The sequence below is a fragment of the Spermophilus citellus genome, assembly GCF_964194105.1.
Source record: "Spermophilus citellus genome assembly, chromosome: 3".
NCBI lineage: Eukaryota > Metazoa > Chordata > Mammalia > Rodentia > Sciuridae > Spermophilus > Spermophilus citellus.
Genome location: NC_138184.1, coordinates 18091961 through 18111233, shown reverse-complemented (window position 1 = coordinate 18111233; position 19273 = coordinate 18091961). Strand labels below are relative to the sequence as shown.

At 34.9% G+C, this 19273-nt stretch overlaps 1 protein-coding gene and 1 pseudogene across 5 annotated transcripts in view; one reads left to right on the top strand and one right to left on the bottom strand.

The window, feature by feature from the left end:
• SMARCC1 (SWI/SNF related BAF chromatin remodeling complex subunit C1) overlaps positions 1–19273 on the bottom strand; it is a 149428-nt gene that overhangs the window by 73118 nt on the left and 57037 nt on the right. For 3 of the 4 annotated variants that reach the window (XM_081285176.1, XM_081285175.1, XM_081285178.1), the window contains exons 12-13: positions 10065–10124; positions 3073–3110 (exon numbers count right to left, since the gene is read on the bottom strand). In XM_081285176.1, the coding sequence (XP_081141302.1) occupies positions 3073–3110; positions 10065–10124 (98 nt within the window). The remainder of the gene's footprint in view (positions 1–3072; positions 3111–10064; positions 10125–19273) is intronic. The other variant, XM_081285177.1, reaches the window with a different exon arrangement.
• Positions 17083–18359, top strand: LOC308644276 (ubiquitin-conjugating enzyme E2 D3-like; annotated as a pseudogene). The gene has a single exon. The product of its transcript is annotated as a ubiquitin-conjugating enzyme E2 D3-like (transcript).

The window sequence follows — 19273 nt, the reverse complement described above, 5'->3', positions numbered from 1 at the left end:
TAATTAAATCTCTTTTCACAACAGCTTCTTTTTTACTTGTTCAGTTTTATTTAATCCCAGTTCACAAATATAAATTACTAGTTCTGACATTATTATGAGGAGAAGAATACTAACAAGTGACAATAGGATAGCCTGTACTACAGACTCTGAGCAGTTAAGTATCTAAGAAGCCCTATGTGAACTATCTCACTTATTAGCAGATACTACTTTCTTGTCAACCAAGATACACAAAACTATTAAGTTATAAACAGAATATAAGTCAAGACAGTCCATAGAGGTTTATATCACTCTGATTACTACTTACTACTTAACATTTTCTCTGATTTTTTTTTTATCAGAGGTACTGCAAGTAAACTTCCCCCAAAACTGACTCCCAAATAATTTCAAAATCACTCCTTTAGGTCAAAATACAGGTGTGATGATATCAGTCAACAATAATAGTAATTATTTTAAAATAACACTTGTAATATACTGTTTATATCTAAATGGATACATGTATCCCATAAATTTTCTATACAGACTTCTCTTTCAAATCTACACCTGATCAAATATTCCATATTATACATTATATCTTAGAAGTGTATTTTAATCCCTGCCTTTTTTTGAGGGGTATTGCATAATATTAAAATGTTTAAAGAATCTAGACCAACATGTTATAAAACATTTTTAAAAGTCTGATTCTTCATAACTAGTTTAAAACTAAAAATTTTTATCAAGAAAACTAAAGGACTACTAAAAGAAATGAGCTTTTTGACAGTCACAAAGTCATTCACTTTTATACGGTTCAATCTATCATATTTCATTTGGGTACTTTTATTATTTTTAACCTTATGAAGTCATTTTCTATTAAGAAACCACATAGCTGGGCATGGGGTCCACACCTATAATCCCACCAACTTGGGAGTCTGATGTAGGAAGGACTGCAAGACTGAGGTCAGACTGGACAAAATTTTTAAATCCTATAACAAAATAAGAAATAAAAGGGGCTGCATATGTAGCTCAGTTTTAAGAGTGCCCTTGGGGATCAATCTCAAGTGCAGAATAGAAAAAAAAAAAAGAAAGAAAGAAAAGAAAGAAACTAGACTGATTTTGAATCTGTATTCTTTGACGATGGTTCCACTGTTAATACTTTTAAGTTAATTCAACTTAATTTCCTGTATAATAATATATGAGATGAAAACCTAGTATAACTTCCTATAAACTTAAGACAATTCCCTTAAGATCAATGAAAAAAGAAAGCAAGAAAACAACAAGAACTCTAAAATTGTTACTTAAATGTGCTGAAGAAAACAATCTGGTAATGCTCATGACAAAGTTCCTTACCCAAAATCAGGGAAGCTACAAGCAAAAAATACTGTGAGGGTTAATGTGTTTTTGTTTCAAGTTGGTTTTAATGTATTTTTGAGGTATAGGTGTTTTTTTTTTTTAAAGAGAGAGTGGGGGGGGGGGAGAGAGAGAGAGAGAGAGAGAGAGAGAGAGAGAGAGAGAGAGAGAGAATTTTTAATATTTATTTTTTAGCTCTCGGCGGACACATCATCTTTGTTGGTATGTGGTGCTGAGGATCGAACCCGGGACGCACGCATGCCAGGCGAGCGCGCCACCTCTTGAGCCACATCCCCAGCCCGAGGTATAGGTTTTATAAATCAACCAGGAAACAAAAAAAGTTACTTTATTCAGAAAAACCAGGAAGAGGCTGGCAATGCAAGTAATAAAAGACAACAGTTTATGTTTCAATGATCTCGCTCAATTGTGACACAAAAGGCAGAATGATACTGTGGGGCAGGGTATTAGAGAAACTCTTAAATTTACATTATGTAGCATTATGACTTGTACATGGATTCAAAACTCTTACCTTTGGCATAAAAGAAAATCTCACAAGTAAGTGCCTTTAACTTTCTATTTTCTTCCTTTTACTCTGTATACTAACATCTTTTCAAAATATAATATTCATTATTAAGGTAGCTTTGGAATAATAAAGTTTAATTTTAAAGGAAAAAAATAACAATAATATAGGTAAAGAATTTGTTGAAATACTTTCACTAGAAGTCTTCATGACTCTGTTCATCCCTTGTATGTATATAAAACAATGTTAAACGTCAGAATGGGGTTTCGATGGCAATTGGAAAAAAAGAAATATTTTTAGCAAATTAAGAAAGTTATTTCAAGAGCATTTGGGGTTAATTACACTTTTAACAAAGTTAAGCATGATAGCCTGACTGAAACAATGGGTCATTTACTGAAGACAAAGAAAAAATTAAACCCTGCCTAAATCCAACACCTTCCAACGAGATGATTCATATGTCTTCACAGAACTGATGAAATAGGAAGTAGGTAACTGTGAGGCCAAGAGCATAATTCAAAGTCTTCATTAGCCACACCAAAAGAAAACAGAAAAATCAAGGCAAGGTCCCTACTCATCCTCATTGTTATATAACATCTGAAATAGTATGGTCTTTTCTGATTATCACTTGCAACCAAGGGAGCATGAAAACAGAAACTATACCAAGGGACATTACCTAGAAAGATATAAGATTCTTCTCAATAAAATTCTGGGACCAATGAAGACAACTATTCTGGAGGACTATTTAAAAGGGAATTCATCTTGGTGGTTTGGTGCCATGTGCCTGAAGTCCCGGTTACTTTGGGAGACTGAGGTAAGAGGATCACTTGAGCCCAGGAGTTTGAGACCAGCATGAGCACCACAGTGAGACTCCATCTCAAAAAAAAAAAAAAAAAAAGGAAATTAAAAAAATATATATTAAGCCAGGTATACATGTGGTACATGCTTGTAACCCTGGCAGCACAGGAGGATCAAGAGTTTAAAGCCAGCCTCAGCAACAGCAAGACGCTAAGCAATTCAGAGACGTCCTGTCTCTAAATTAAATACAAAATAGGGCTGGGGATGTGGCTCAGTAATTGAGTGCCCCTAGTTAATCCCTGGTACAAAAAAACAAAATAAGAGTCTCAAAGTAAAAGATTTCTATGGACATTTCCAACTTCCAATCCAGTATTTCTACTCAGTACACAGGACAGTTAAAGAAAATCCTCTCAACAAGCCTAAATAATTTTTACCTTTCCTCCTGTTGTCATTGTTTCTTCATCTTGTTCATCTGCAAAATCAAAATATGTAAATTATTTTAAAAACAGATAAATGCTGTTTGGATTATCTGGAATCTTTACAGTCTAAAAACTTATACTGGACAGACAAAAGCAAGCACAGCAAAATCACCCCAAATAATTACGTAAATTGTAATTTTACAAAGAAGCAGAGAGGTGTTAGAAATTCCAAAATATAGGAAATAAAAAAAAAACCACAATGAAAAGTTTATAATTAATTACTAATTGAGCTAAAAATATCACAGTGGTGATCTTGTTAATAATATGGGCATGGGATTTGATTTGGACTCTCATAAGGACTGGTGAAAACAGTATATTATTTTGAATTTTAGAGGAAATGGGTAAATGATGCGTTAAAAAAAAGAAGAAGAGGAGATAAGGAATCCCTTTCAAAGTACTGGTAGAAAGTTAATGCCTTTCGAGGATATAGGACTCAGGACCTAAATGCCGGTCTTACAAAAGAACAAGAGAAAGCTCATCTAAAATTTAAAATAGGCAGTTGATTCCTACAGTGAAAAGCAAAAGTGCCAATGTAGTGAGGTTTCTGCACAAATAATTATATTCAGTGCTTTAGTTTTTAAAAAAAAATATATATAAGTAATATGATCCCCTGGTAGGACAAAAGCATTATGAAGTTCAAAAAGAATATGGAAAAGTAATTCTTTCACTCACATATTCTCTAAAAAAATATTCCCCATTATCCGTTATTTGAAAAGCAATTACCAAAAAACGAAACAAAATAAACAAACTATTCAAAAGCACAGGGGCTGGGAAAACCAGAGTTCACTAGTGACATGCAGTCAAACGCCTGTTTTTTTATGGAATCTGACTCTTTGAATAGTCCTAGTGAACAGGTTAACAGATGTGAAAAGTTAGCTTGCTGTGCTTAAAATGTTTATGAAAATAATAATATGGTTAATTTTTGAATACTTGCTATTTTGGTTTGTAAATAAAGTGCTGCCCAAAGGCTCATGTATTAAAGGCTTGGTCCCTAATGCATCAATGTTCAGAGATAGGGATTTGGGGGAAGTGATTTGATCACGAGGTGTCTTATCTCATTAATACATTAATCCTCTCATAGATTCATAACTGATGGCATTATGGAAAGATGGAAGAAATGTAGGAGGGAGTGGCCTAGTTCAAGGGACTGGGTCCTTGAGGATGTGCCATTGGGAACTATACCTTGTCCCCAATCTTCTCCCCATCCCCCTTCTGCCTGCTTCTCATCCATTATGAGATGTCCAGCTCTCCCCATCATCCCTCATCAATACACTACTCTACCTCACCATAGGCCATGGTAATACAGACAGGTGACTTCAATCTCTGAAACCATGAGCTAAAATATATCTTTCCTCCTTTAAGTTGATTTCCCCATGTATTTTGTCATAGTGATGAAAAGCTATGCAATACATTGGCTGTCCTTTTAAAGTAGGGAATTTTGGTATCAACTAGGAGAGGGTACCTGTCACATCCACCTCCCCAATAAAACCTTGAGTGTGAATTGTCTAATAGGCATCCTCAGGCTAAAACACTACATATATGTTGCTGCAAGTTCACTGCTGTGGGAGCAGTGCACTTCATGACTCTTGTATGAGGAAGAACATGAAGAAACCTGCACCCAGACTCCACTTGTGTTTACTCTTCCCATGCACCTATCATGAATGTTAGCTGTGAGTACAACCACATGCAAAATCCCAGGGGGTCATTTTGGAGACTCTCAATACATCTATGAGTAAAATAGTTTGTATACTCTTAATTGGTAGAAAATAAAAAGAATAATACTTTGAGATACATAAAAAGTAAATGAAATTAAAATTTCAGTATTCAAAAATTTCATCATAATATGGCATGAAGATTTGTTTACATGACTCCATGGTTATTTTTGAGCTAAAATGGCAAAGTTGTTGTGATTGAGTCCAAATAGCACAGAATGCCTAAAACATTTGTTTACTGGGGCTGGGGGTATAGCTCAGTTGGTAGAGTGCTTGTCTCCCAAGCCCAAGGCCCTCAGTTCAATCCCCAGCACACCCCCCAAAAAGAAGAGAAAAAAAGAAAAAGAAAGGGGTTACCAATCCTTACCAAAAACATGAGTAGTATTTTAACATGCAATAAGAGACTAGCACTCAAATATTTATTATCCAGGATGCCTGTTGTTTTGTTAGCTACTATCCAAATACTAAGAACACAGTCATGAATCAGAAAAGACACCAGCCTTTATGAACTTTACATCTCACTAATGGGATAGAATAAAAATCTTAGATGTTAAAAAATTCTACACAGATGATAAATATAAAGAAATATGCTTAAGAGGGTTTGGGTTGGTGTCCTCTTAAGAGCAAAAAGGGAAACCTCGGGCTGGGGCTGGGGTTGAGTGGTAGAGTACTTGCCTCACACGGCTGAGGCACTGGGTTCAATTTTCAGCACCACATAAAAATATATTGTGTCCATCTACAACTAAAAACATATAATGCATATATATTTTTTTTTCTTTTTTTTTTTAAAGGGAAGCCTCTCTGAAAAGGCGACACTGAAGCTGGCAAGTCAGCAGTGAGGTCAAAGGAGGGAACAAGTCAGGTCAAAGGGCTTTCAGTGGAGACCGCACAAAATTGAAAGAACATGAACATGAATAAAAAAATGAGAAAAGCACTTACATAATAGCAGAGTGTAAGGCTATAAAGCATTGGCAATAAACAGACCAGGACTCAAATATGGACTCTGCGACTTAATAGCAAAATAGTTAAAGATAGTTTACTGAACCTCTGAAATCTCTACTTGATCAATAAAACAAGGTTAATGTCGTTTAATACTCAAGTGCAAACATGTAGAATGATACCTGGCAAGTAATCAGGAATCACAAAAATGGATACTGTTGGGCTGGGATTGTGGCTCACAGGTAAAGCGCTCGCCTAGCATGCATGGGGCCCTGAGTTTGATCCTCAGCACCACATAAAAATAAATGAATGGAATAAAGGTATTGTGTCCAACTACAACTAAAAAAATAAATATTTAAAAAAATGGACACTGTTGTTGGAGATATAAGTTATGAACAAATACCTGCTAACAGGTTGAGGGGATTCAGGATGTAAAAAATGATGATACCAATTACCAAAAGGAGCCAAAGCTCTATGAAGAAACTACATTTTTCCTAGCAAGTGATTAACATAAAAATCTAGGTAACACTGCCAAAAACTAAAATTTTGTCCACTACATGTTTGTAAATCATAGGATAACCAACTTCTTAAGAAATAGTGTTAATATGACTTAATGATCTCTCTCCAGTCAAAAAATATAATTTATTTTGACAAGTTTCTGTCACTTAGGTAGTCTTGGTACCCAATAGAAATATACTTGTGATAAAACAAAAGTAGGAGGGCTGGGGTAATGGCTCAGAGATAGAGTGCCCGCCTAACAAGCATGAGGCACTCACTGGGTTGAATCCTCAGCACCACATAACACCTACAACTAAAAAAATACACATTAAAAAAAAAAAAAAAAAAAGAGGGAAACCCTTTTCAACTGCTTCTAAATGATAATACTAAATAAAATGTTCTCTCCCTTGTCTTCTTTATGTGGACAAATACACTTCCAACCCATCCCAAGGATTTTTTAGAGACCTCAAGAGAGAAAGACAGTTAACTAGGTGGCACATCAGAAAGAAATGGATTAGCTAAAACAACCAACAGCTCTAAGGACAGTAATTTATAGGTGATGGACCAGGTGTCCTTGGCATGGTTCATGTAACAACTAATGAAAAAATGAAAGGCCAGAAAAATAACTTCAAATTTAAAAAACATAACTCTCCAGCTGCGATCAACAGCATCTTCATTCACAACATTCCTAAACTGTGTGTACCTCACAAACTTCACAAGAGGGAAGGGATTTTACACCTGGCCTTAAATTTTCCTTCCAAGTGGAACCTCTAGCTTTTCTCCCAAATTGGGTTCTATTTCATTCCATTAAAAGTCTGTTATGGGGCTGGGGTTGTGGCTCGGAGGCAGAGCGTTTGCCTAGCATGCCTCGTGAGGCACTGGGTTCTATCCTCAGCACCACATAAAATGAAAAATAAAGATATTGTGTCCAGCTATAACTAAAAAATAAATATTTTTTTAAAAAGCCTATTATGAACATGTTCTAAATGACCACCTCATTAAAGGAACAATTTTCTACTCTTTTGTAAATTATAGGCTGGTTCCTTTTTAAGATATATAATTAGGGCTGGGGATGTGGCTCAGTGATAGAACACTTGCTTAGCATGTGTGAGGCACTGGGTTTGATTCTTAGCATCATATGTAAATAAGTAAATAAACAAAATAAAGGTTCATCAATAACTAAAAGAATATTTAAAAAAGAAAGGTTTTTAAAAACAGATATATACTTATATATATTAATTAACACTCTATATAGCAAACTGTCCCACTGAAGAATATCAAGTGTAAATCTTTTACCCTTGTCAATGTACTGAGATATAAAAATAAAAGACTGCTTATAATTAGTTTCTGTTTTCTTGGCTATTAATTACGTAGCTAAGTATCAATTACAGGATAGACAACAAAAATTTATGGAGAATGTAATATTATTTATATTACAAGTAATATTATTCAAGATCCATGTTCTAGTAATAACGCTAAATCAAGATAGAAATTTGAGGTTGGGGGGGTGATGCTGGGGATTAAACTAAGTGGCACTCAACCACTGAGCCACATTCCCAGCCATATTTTATTTAGGGATAGGGTCTCACTAAGTTCCTTAGTGCCCATGCTTTTGCTGAAGCTGACTCTGAACACTCAATCCTCCTATCTCAGCCTCCTGAGCTGCTGGGATTACAGACATGCACCACCATGCCCAACAAGATAGAAATGTTTTGACACATCTCCTTTTTCACTTTGTTTATGTAACACCTCCCATTACATTGTCATCAGATAATTTTCTGTTTCTGCTTCTGAAATAAAAAGAGAATCAAATCATCTTCCAGTATGTATTGCTGGACTGTAAATCAGGAAACATAGAGATGCATTCAATAAAATGAAGTTAAAGAATTCGAAGAAATACCCACTTGTATTTGCCATCAAGAATCACTGCAATTTGTGCACATTTCATTTTTTCTTTTTTATTAAAAGAAAAAATATTTCTCATATGCTAAACAAACTTGAAGGTAAATTAATAGCATGCTTATCTTAGCCACTGCTGTCAGTCGCCACCCTTCAGACAAGTATCAAAAGCTTCCTGATAAATTTTGTACTTTTTGCATTGTATGACAGTTGTGAATTAAAAAATGTAAAGTATTTCAGATACTTTCTTATTTGTTTAATAGAAAGCATAATTCTTTCTTAATTTAATGGATTTTGTAGGAAAAAAGAAATTACTACAATTTATTAAAAAGCAGATTACTCTCAATCAGAGTAATACTGAAATGAAGGTATCATTTTCATCCCAAAGAGATCTTGCAAAATGTTTTCTCTTCTAAAATACTACAAGTTCAAAAATTTACTGAGGACTGAAAATAGCAGCTTCTCCTTTGAGTTTTACAACTATAGAAAAACAATCAAGAGGAGCTGGGATTGTGGCTCAGTGGTAGAGCACTCGCCTAGCACGTTCCAGGACCTGGGTTCGATCCTCAGCCCCACATAAAAATTAACAAAATAAAACTGGGAGGGAGGGAGGGAGGGAAGGAAGGAAGGAAGGGAGGGAGGGAGGGAGGGAGGGAGGGAGGGAGGGAGGAGAAAAAGAATCAAGACTACTATATTGTCTATAACTTTCAGGAATACGAGGTGCTTCTATTTTTAATATTTATTTATTTACTTACTTACGTACTTAATCACTCAATAATTACACCTTACTTGTGAAAATGTACTCTACATCCTGAACATATAGTTGGCCTTCTGTACACTGGAGTTCCACATATATGGACTCAACCCACCAGAGATGGAATAGTCAGGAAAAAAAATGTCTACAGTAAACACATACACTTTTTTGTCATTAATCACTAAGCATATAACAACTACTATATAACATTTACAGTATATTAAGTATTTAAGCATGATTTAAAGTACATGGCAAGATAAGCAGAGGTTAGATGAAAATACTATGTGTCATTTTATGAGAGGAAGTTGGACATAAGCGAATTGTGATATCCATGGGGCATGGGGATCATGGAACAATCCTACATGGATACCTATACTATAAAAAAAAAACACTGTTTCTCAATTCATACTGCTTAAGAACTTTAATTTAGCTTATAAAGTATAAACATGTAGAAGATGTTTACTGTGAAGATACAAAATCAATTTGCACTATGATATAAGACAAGTAGTTCAGGGAGACTGGAGAAAGTACTTTAATTAGAATTATTTCTTTAAAACTCAAATATTCAGATTCGAGTAAAACATTAGTTTGTGGGAAAATACTATGAGAGGGCATCATTAAGAAACAATGGATCAGGGGCTGGGGCTGTGGTTCAGTGGTAGTGCACTTGCCTGGCATGTTTGAGGCACTGGGTTCAATTTTTCAGCATCACATATAAATACATAAATAAAATAAAGGTCTATCAACAACTAAAAAAAATGTAAAAAAAAAAAAAGCAACAATGGATCATAAGAGATTAACACTGGGGGCTGGGGATGTGGCTCAAGCTGTAGCGTGCTAGCCTGGAATGCGTGCGGCCCGGGTTCGATCCTCAGCACCACATACCAACAAAGATGTTGTGTCCGCCGAGAACTAAAAAAATAATAAATATTAAAAAATTCAAAAAAAAAAAAAAAAAAAAAAAAAAGAAATTAACACTGATAAAATGGTGGCAAACCAAATCATGATAGTACTAAGGAAATATATAGTTTATATCTGGTGGTAGGAAACAGTAAGTGAAAACAATACTTTTAAGTAAATAAAGGAGTATTTGAACAGCTGATAGATAAAATAAAGGAAACAAGACTATATAAGGTATGTTTTACCTAGATCTGCTACAGTTCCTCCTTTAACAGGTGTATTTTCACTATCTTTCTTTGGGTTTACTAGAAGGAGGAAAAAAAACAAAACCACATCAGAATCATGTATTAGAGGAAAACTTCTGCTTGCTTTTAAGAATAAAACAGAAAAGAACATGATTCAAAAATACATGCATCTCATTATAACTCAAATGTAAAATCATGACTCACACCTCATGTAAAAACCATAAACCCAGCTGCAAAGAGACTTAATAACAGACTGTACTCTGTAATTATCTAAGTATCAATATTTTTTATTATAGAAATAAAAAATGTTTACGTGCAAAACATAAAAAGAATTTTTCAGTCTTGTCCACAATTTTTTTTGACCATTTTTAGGCTTTTATCTGAATTCCCATTTCTGTGCCACTCATTCAGACAGATAAACCGAAGGAAAAATGATACCTTTTTACCCCAATACTAGAAATGAAGCCAAAAGTGCTCTACTACTCAGTCATACCCTCAACACCCAACTTTTTAATATGTTTTTAAATTTGTTCTAATTAATTATACATGACAGTAAAATGCTTTTTGACACATCATACATGAATGGGAGTATAATTTCTCATTCATCTGGTTGTACATGATGTAGAGTTACACAGGTCATGTAATCTTATGCACATAGGGTAATAATTTCTGATTCATTCTACTATCATTCCTACTCAACTATCCCCTCCCCTACATTTACTCCCCTGTGTCTAGTCCAAAATAACTCTATTCTCCCCATATCCTCATTGTGATTTAGCATCTATACGTCAGAGAAAACATTTGGCCTTTGACTCTTTGGGAAATGGCTTATTTCACTTAGCAGAATATTCTCCAGTTCCATCCAATTACTGGCAAATGCCATAATTTCATTCTTAAGGCTGAGTACTATTCCATTGTGTATATATACCTAAATTTCCTTATCTATTCATCTCTTGACGGGCACCTAGGTTGGTTTCCTAGTTTAGCTTTTGTAAACTGAGCTGCTATAAACACTGATTTGCCTAGCCCTTTTTTATATTTTGAGACAGGTTCTTGCTAAGTTACCCAGGGTAGCCTCAAACAATCAATTCTCCTGCCTCAGTCTCCTAAGTCACTGGAATTACAGGTGTGTGCCACCATGCTCAGTGAGAACTGACACCTTTTATGTATACAAACACACACACACACACACACAAATATTGAAATTTATGCTCAGGGTTTTAAAGCCTTGTGCAGATGTTACCCATTCTGTACTTATTCCTTAGCACTTACCTTTTCTCATGTAACAGTGTGCCTTTGTTTTAACTATTCTACATGGCTTTCATTCTAACAGGTCCATAGGTGGACCATAAACTATCCCTGCTTTGAGGGAAACTAAGTTTATTTTCAAGAATTCACTGTCTGTAAGCAGCATTCTTTAACCATTATCTCTCTGCATGCATGTAATTACTTAAGATGTGCTCTGAAGACAAAAACTGTTATTAAGTGTATACATTTAAAATTTAAGAGAGAGCCAAAATGTGTTCAGTGGCTTCTTCAATTTACACTTCCATCAAGAGCATAAGTTCCTAAGTCTTCAAAATGTTTTTACTTTCCCATCTACTTGAAACTGTGACAGAAGAAAAGTTATTTGAGCCTGGCATGGTGGCGCATACCTATAATCCTAATGGCTCAGGAGGCTGAGGCAGAAGGATCATGTGTTTAAAGCCAGCCTCAGCAACTTAATGAGGCACCTAAGCAACTCAGTGATACCCTGTCTCTAAATAAAATGCAAAATATGGCTGGGAATGTAGCTCAGTGGTTCAGTGCACCTGGGTTCAATCCCTGGTAGGAAAAACAGAAAAAAAAAAAAAAAAAGCTTTAATACTTTATATATTCTTGGTTAAGTAAGGCTGTTCATCCATTCACACATTTACTGGCTCTGCATTTATGATAAGTTTATTATGATATAATACATTGCCATTTTACTCTATGGGATTAGAATTTTTACACTATTTGGGATTGTATTCATTTATTTGTTAAATGGGTAAACAAATATCTTTTTCTCAGGCTAAGACCTGATTACACTATCCCTATCAGGGCTAGGGTTGTGGTTCAGCGGTAGAGTGCTTGTCTAGCTTGTGCAAGGCCCTGGGTTCGATTCTCAGTACCAAATAAAAATAAATAAGTAAAATAAAGGTAAAAAATATTAAAAAAAAATAAAAAAAAGGTATTGTGTCCATCTACAACTAAAAAATAAATATTTTTTTTAAAAAGGGTATCAGTATTAAGGGGGCTGGGATTGTGGCTCAGCGGTAGAGCGCTCGCCTAGCACAGGAGGGACCTGGGTTCGATCCTCAGCACCACATATAAAAATAAAGGCATTGTGTTGTGTCCATCGACATCTAAAAAAATATATATTTTAAAAAAACTACTATAAACAAATACGAGTCACTTGTCTACTAGCCATTCTACTCTACTGATTCAGTCATTCCTGAACCAAAACAAAATTATATTAATTATTATAGATTTAAACTTTAGGTAGTTATTGGTTAAGGGTTGTCACCACTCTCATGAGTCCTTGATTTAAAAATATTTTGGGGGTTATATTTATGATTTTCTCCTTCCATATGAACTTAAAAATATATCACAGTTATAGTTTCTTTTCTTTTTTCTTTTTTTCCTTTTTATGGTGCCAAGGACTGAATCTAGGGGTGCTTAACCAATGAGCTACATCTTGAGCCCTTTATATTTTTATTTTGAGATAGGGTTTCGATAAATTCCAAAGCTGGCTTTACAATCTTTCTGTCTCAGGCTCCTACACCACTGGATTAAAGGTGTGCACCACTGTGCCTTGCTTGGGTTGTTCTTAATGCCCAATTAGCTCAGTAGTAAAGCGCTTGCCTCACATGCGTGAGGCACTGAGTTCAATCCTCAGCACCACATAAAAACAAATATATTGTGTGTTCATCTACAACTAAAAAATATACATTAAAGAAAAAAAAAACATTCAAAGCCCAGTTTACAAAGGGGAAGAGATGTTCAACAGATACTATATAACAAAACAAGGAATATAAAATGGGAAGATCTGTTTTAAAAATTGAATCTGTTTTAAAAATTGAATCTTGAAGATTTTTAACATTGGTAAGAGGAAGGCTGTATTTCCAACTGCTCCATGGCTCACGATTAAAGCAGTACAAGAATACTGGTTCCCGGGCTGGGGATGTGGCTCAAGCGGTAGTGCGCTCGCCTGGCATGCGTGCGGCCCGGGTTTGATCCTCAGCACCACATACCAACAAGGATGTTGTGTCCGCCGAGAACTTAAAAATAAATATTAAAAAAAAATATCTCTTTCTCTCTTTAAAAAAAAAAAAAGAATACTGGTTCTCAGTGAGGGTAATGTGTTGGCATGAAGGTAGCTAGGACTCCAGTAAAAAAACAAGATCACAGAACTACAAGAGGTCATGGTCAAAGGAGACTCCCATTCTATGTGTGCTTTCTGCAACCAGCAGTCTGAGAGTTGCTCTCTAGGTGCACACCCCTGGCTTTGGAAGAGAGTTACACTTCAGCTCCCAAGTGAAAATATTCTCTGTAGCTTTACTGCAGCACTCTCCAGACCAATACCACTCAAAGTTTCTCAAATATAGGATGAGCCTTTTGTTCTTTAAATGTTATTTTTTCATCAAAATAATAAATTAATTAATTAAATAAATAAATATTGAATCTGTGACTAAAACCAAAGAAACCTTAAGGCTGAAGGAGCTACACAAATACATTATTTAAGGAAGAAATGTTCCCAATCTTGTCTTTCAGAAAATAAAACAAAGAAACAATTCCAAACTCATTTTATGAGTTCAGCACAACCTGGATGGCAAAATTTGATGAAGATTTTACAATAAAAGAAAGGTAAAGGCCACAATACTCCATAAACAAAAACTAATAAAATCCTTGAAAAAAATATATTAGAAAATCAAATGCAGTAATACATTTAAAGACAATGAAATTAAATGAGATTATTTCAGGAATGCAAAGTTGGTTTAAAATCATTTCAGCAAAATTACATTAATTGATTAAAGGAGAAAAATCATATCATTATATCAATGAATGCAGAAAAAACATTTGTAAAAATCCAGCAACCATTCATAATAAAAATCTCAAAAGTAATATAGGAATAAAATAAACTTCCTTGATTTGACAGGGCATTTTCTATCAACAGGTAACATCATTCTTCATGGTAAAATATTAAAGGTATACTCCCCAAAACAGGTTTAAAAAAAGCAAAAATGTTTTTATCATTGTTACTTAAAAGTATAGAAGTGTTACAGTATAACTAGAAGTTGGTGTAATAGGGTAAAAACCAAAACAAAAGATGGGGCTGGGGGTTATAGCTCAGCAGTAGAGCACTTGCCTCGAACATGTGAGGCACTGGGTTTGATCCTGAGCACAACATATAAATAAATAAAATAACGGTATTGTATCCATCTACAACTAACAGAAATATTTAAAAAAAAAAAACCACTCCCATAAACAATTGCATTAAATAATATATTGATGATCAGGCTGAGGTTGTAGCTCAATGGTAGAGCACTTGCCTCATGTGTGTGAAGCACTGGGTTCAATCCTTAGCACCACATAAAAATAAATATATTGTGTCCATCTACAACTAAAACACACACACACACACACACACACATATACATACACACTGATGGACTGGGGATGGAATTCAGTGGTACAGTCCTCTAGGTTCAATTCTCAATAATACACACATATACACACACAAATATGTTATAAATAAACATTTAAGCACATATAGTGAATTATAAGTTTTATAAATGGCTGGGGTTGTGGCTCAGTGGTAGAGCACTTGCCTAGCATGTGTGAGGCATTGGGTTCCATTCTAAGCATCACATAGAAATAAAATAAAGGTCTACTAACAACTAAAAAATTTTTTTTAAAAAAGTTTTATAAATATATGAAAGACCTCTACTCTGAAACACATAAAATAATGAAGAGAAACATAATTATGTAAAGGTAAACGTGACATACTGATATAGTATCATATTCAATGTTAAATCAATTCTCCCTCAAATGCCCATTTAAAATGACTTTAATTTCAATCAGAACCTCGGTAGGCTTTGAGAAACTAAAAGGCTGGTTCTAAAATTTATGTGACTCAGCCAAGAATTTAAAATAGCAAAAACAATCCTGAAGAATAGGATTTACAAAGATGGAGAACTGCCTAATTTTAAAACCTGAGTAAAAGTTATATCAATAAAGCACTGTGGTACTGGGTCCAGTAAAAATACACCGGTGGAAAAAACAGTGTCATAGTTTAGATCTGGAATATTCCCCAAAGGTTGAAGGCTTGGTCCTTAACTATTGTCTTCATTAGGAAGTAGACGAAACCTACTTAGACAGGAAGTCACAGAAAAGTCACTTAAAAAGTGTATCTTAACACCTTACCACCTCTGGATCCTTTCTCTTTTTCCCTCTCTTCTTGTTACTTGGCACCAAGAGGTGAGCATCTCTGTTCCAACATGAATTTCTTACTATAATGTTTTTCCTCAACAAAAGCCTAAAGCAATAGAGTCAAACAACTGTGGACTGAAACCATAAGCCAAAAATCTTTCTTGGATATTTTGAACACAGCCACAGAAATCTTATTAACACAGAATCTAAAAGTAGATCCACTCAAAAGATTTTTAAAAAAGGATAAAGATTATTCAATCAATAAAGTAGGATCTTTACAGCAAATGGACCAGATAGAAAAACAATAAACTTTGACCTCTATCTCAAAAAATAGTGAAAGTTTGATCACAGATCTAATTTAAAGTAGTAAGTATAAACCTTCTACAAGAAAACATAGGAAAATAGGGCTGGGCCTGTAGCTCAGTGGCAGAGTACTTGCCAAGCACTGGGTTCGATCTTCAGCACCACATAAAAAAATAAATAAAGACATGATGTCCATCTACAACTATTAAAAAAAAAAGAAAGAAAGAAAAGAAAACATAGGAAAAAATATCTTAAATATCTAAGGTAAAAATATCTTAGAACACAAGAAATGTTAATGATTCAATTTCATCAAAATTAAGAATACATGCCCTATAAAGTATTAGGAAAATGAAAAAGCAAGCCCCTATAAGTGGGGGCTTGAATTGTTTATAAATCAACTTAAAAAAACCAAATACCTGAATGTTGAGAAGTAGATTTTTAAACACACTACAAATACACAAAAAACAAGGATAAGACATAAACTGCAAGAAAATACACTACATGCATCTGACAAAGAGCTCAAACATGATAAATTATTCAAACAAAAACATAAAAAGCCAGGTGCAGTGGCACACACCTGTAATCCCAGTGGCACAGGAGATCAAGGCAGGAGGATTCCAAGTTTAGCAAGGTCCTAAGCAACTTAGCAAGACCCCGTCTCAAAAAATGGCCAGGGATGAGTCCTCAATGATAAACTAGGTTCAATTCCCAGTGCCAAACAAAACAACAACAACAAAAACAAAAACAGCCATCTACATAAACAAAAGCCAAAGAGACTCAGATCCAAATCTGAAAGGATAAATGAAGTCACTAGGGAAAAGTTAAAAATATCTTTTGGATATTTTAAGAGATGCAAATAGCACAAATTATGGAGGAAAACTAATCCATTATATTCTATCAAAGTTGAAGACTTCTTTCCAAAAGACAAAAGATGGATAGCAAAAATAGAGCTAGCTATACTTTTTTTTTTTTTTTTGGTCGCAGGGGCACTTGACCACTGAGCCACATCCCTAGCCTATTTTTATTTTATTTAGAGACAGGGTCTCACTGAATTGCCTAGCACCTCGCCATTGCTAAGGATGGCTTTGAACTTACAGTTCTCCTGCTTCAACCACCCAAGCTGCTAGGATTACAGCCATGATTCATCACTGCACCTACCTTAAATTAAATTTAATATCAAGGTAGTTAAAAAAAGTAGAAAAAAAAACTATTGGCGGTGTCCTGTGTGTGTGAGCCCCGTAGGGCTGGGGAGGTACCAGCTGCTGCCAGGGGAGGGGGCCAAGGCCGCCCGAAGCTCAAGTGAGGCCCTGGCTCCTTGGCGCCTATGTCTGGGACAGCTGGTGTGAGACAATCCTTCCCCGCTGCCCAGATAATCAAGAGTTTTGGCGGGACCTTTGAGCACACACGGAGATAGTGAGGAGCCGGACGAAAAAGACTAAGGCGCTGAAATGGATTAATAAGGAACTTAGTGATTTCGCCCGTGACCCTCCAGCACAATGTTCTGCAGGTCCAGTTGGGGATGATATGTTTCATTGGCAAGCCACAATTATGGGACCTAATGATAGCCCATATCATGGTGATGTATTCTTTTTGACAATTCATTTTCCTACAGACTTCAAACCACCTAAGGTTGCATTTACAACAAGAATTTATCATCCAAATATTAACACTAATGGCAGCATTTGTCTTGATATTCTGAGATCACAATAGTCTCCTGCTTTAACTATTTCTAAAGTTCTTTTATCCATTTTTTCACTGCTATGTGATCCAAACCCAGATGACCCTTTAGTGCCAGAGATTGCACGGATCTATAAAACAGAGATAAGTACAACAGAATATCTCGGGAATGGACTCAGAAGTATACCATGTGATGCTACCTTAAAGTCAGAATAACCTGCATTATAGCTGGAATAAACTTTAAATTATTGTTCCTTTTTGATTTTTCTTATCCAGCTGCTCCCCTATCAGACCTCATCTTTTTTAATTTTATTTTTTGTTTACCTCCCTCCATTCATTCACATGCTCATCTGAGAAGACTTAAGTTTCTTCCAGCTTTGGACAATAACTGCTTTTAGAAACTGTGAAGTAGTTACAAAAGAACAGTTTCCCAAGATTCAGAATTTTTTTTAAAAAATGAAGCATGTGTACTATGTGGCCAATGTCTTCACTCTAACTTGGTTATGAGACTAAACCATTATTCCTCACTGCTCTAACATGCTGAAGAAATCATCTGAGGGGGAGGGAGATAGATGCTCAGTTGTCACATCAAAGGAAGCAGCATTATTCTAGCAGCATCCATTTTGTTTAAACCTTCCACTGAAAGAGATTTGAGGTTACATGTTATACTTTATGCTCATAACTGATGTGGCTGGAGAATTGGTATTGAATTTATAGCATCAGCAGAACAGAAAATGTGATGTATTTTATGCATGTCAATAAAAGAATGACCTGTTCTTGTTCTATAGAGAATGGAAATTGGAAGTCAAACACCCTTTGTATTCCAAAATAGGGTCTCAAAACATTTTGTAATTTTCATTTAAATTGTTAGGAGGCTTGAAGCTATTAGTTAATCTATCCTCCAATACACAGTTTAATATAGCACTGAATAAATGATGCAAGTTGTCAATGGATGAGTGATCAACTAATAGCTCTGCTAGTAATTATTTTTCTTCAATAAACTTGCATAAACCAAAAACAACAACAAAAAAAAACTATTGGCAATTTTAATGATCTAATTTCTTGTGTAGATTTCAAACCTCTAGTTTGAAATTTTGCATTGGAAAACTGAATGGGTAATATGAGAACTATAAAATTCACCATTTCACATATGTGGTTTCCAATTTATGGGCCTCCTCCACGATACAGGTAAATAGTGATGATGTATAAATAAGTAAACTAAATGTCGTTTATATCTTTTCCCCTTAAAATGTGCTGATCCTTATTTTTAAAAATTTAATTACAGGCTCACTGAGATCACAAACATGTGATGGTCAATTTAAAAAATTATAAATATTTGGGCTGGGGATGTGGCTCAAGCGGTAGCGCGCTCGCCTGGCATGCATGCGGCCCGGGTTCGATCCTCAGCACACATACCAACAAAGATGTTGTGTCTGCCGAGAACTAAAAAATAAATATTAAAAAAAATTCTCTCTCTCTCTCTCCTCTCTTACTCTCTAAAAAAAAATAAAAAAAAAAATTATAAATATTTAAACCATACTTTGAGCTTCATTACATTGAAGTCTGAAATTTACATCACCAATAACTCAAGTTCACAATACTAAACTTACAAAATTCAATACAGAAAGTTTTCAATTTCATATGCACATAAAGCAATGCCTAGAGATTAAATAGGTTTAAACTATACATAAATGTTTTCCAGCTTTTAATGTGAATAGTAATTCTGTTGTGATTTTTTAAAAATATTAACTTTAAATATTTCTAAAGTTAGGTAAATC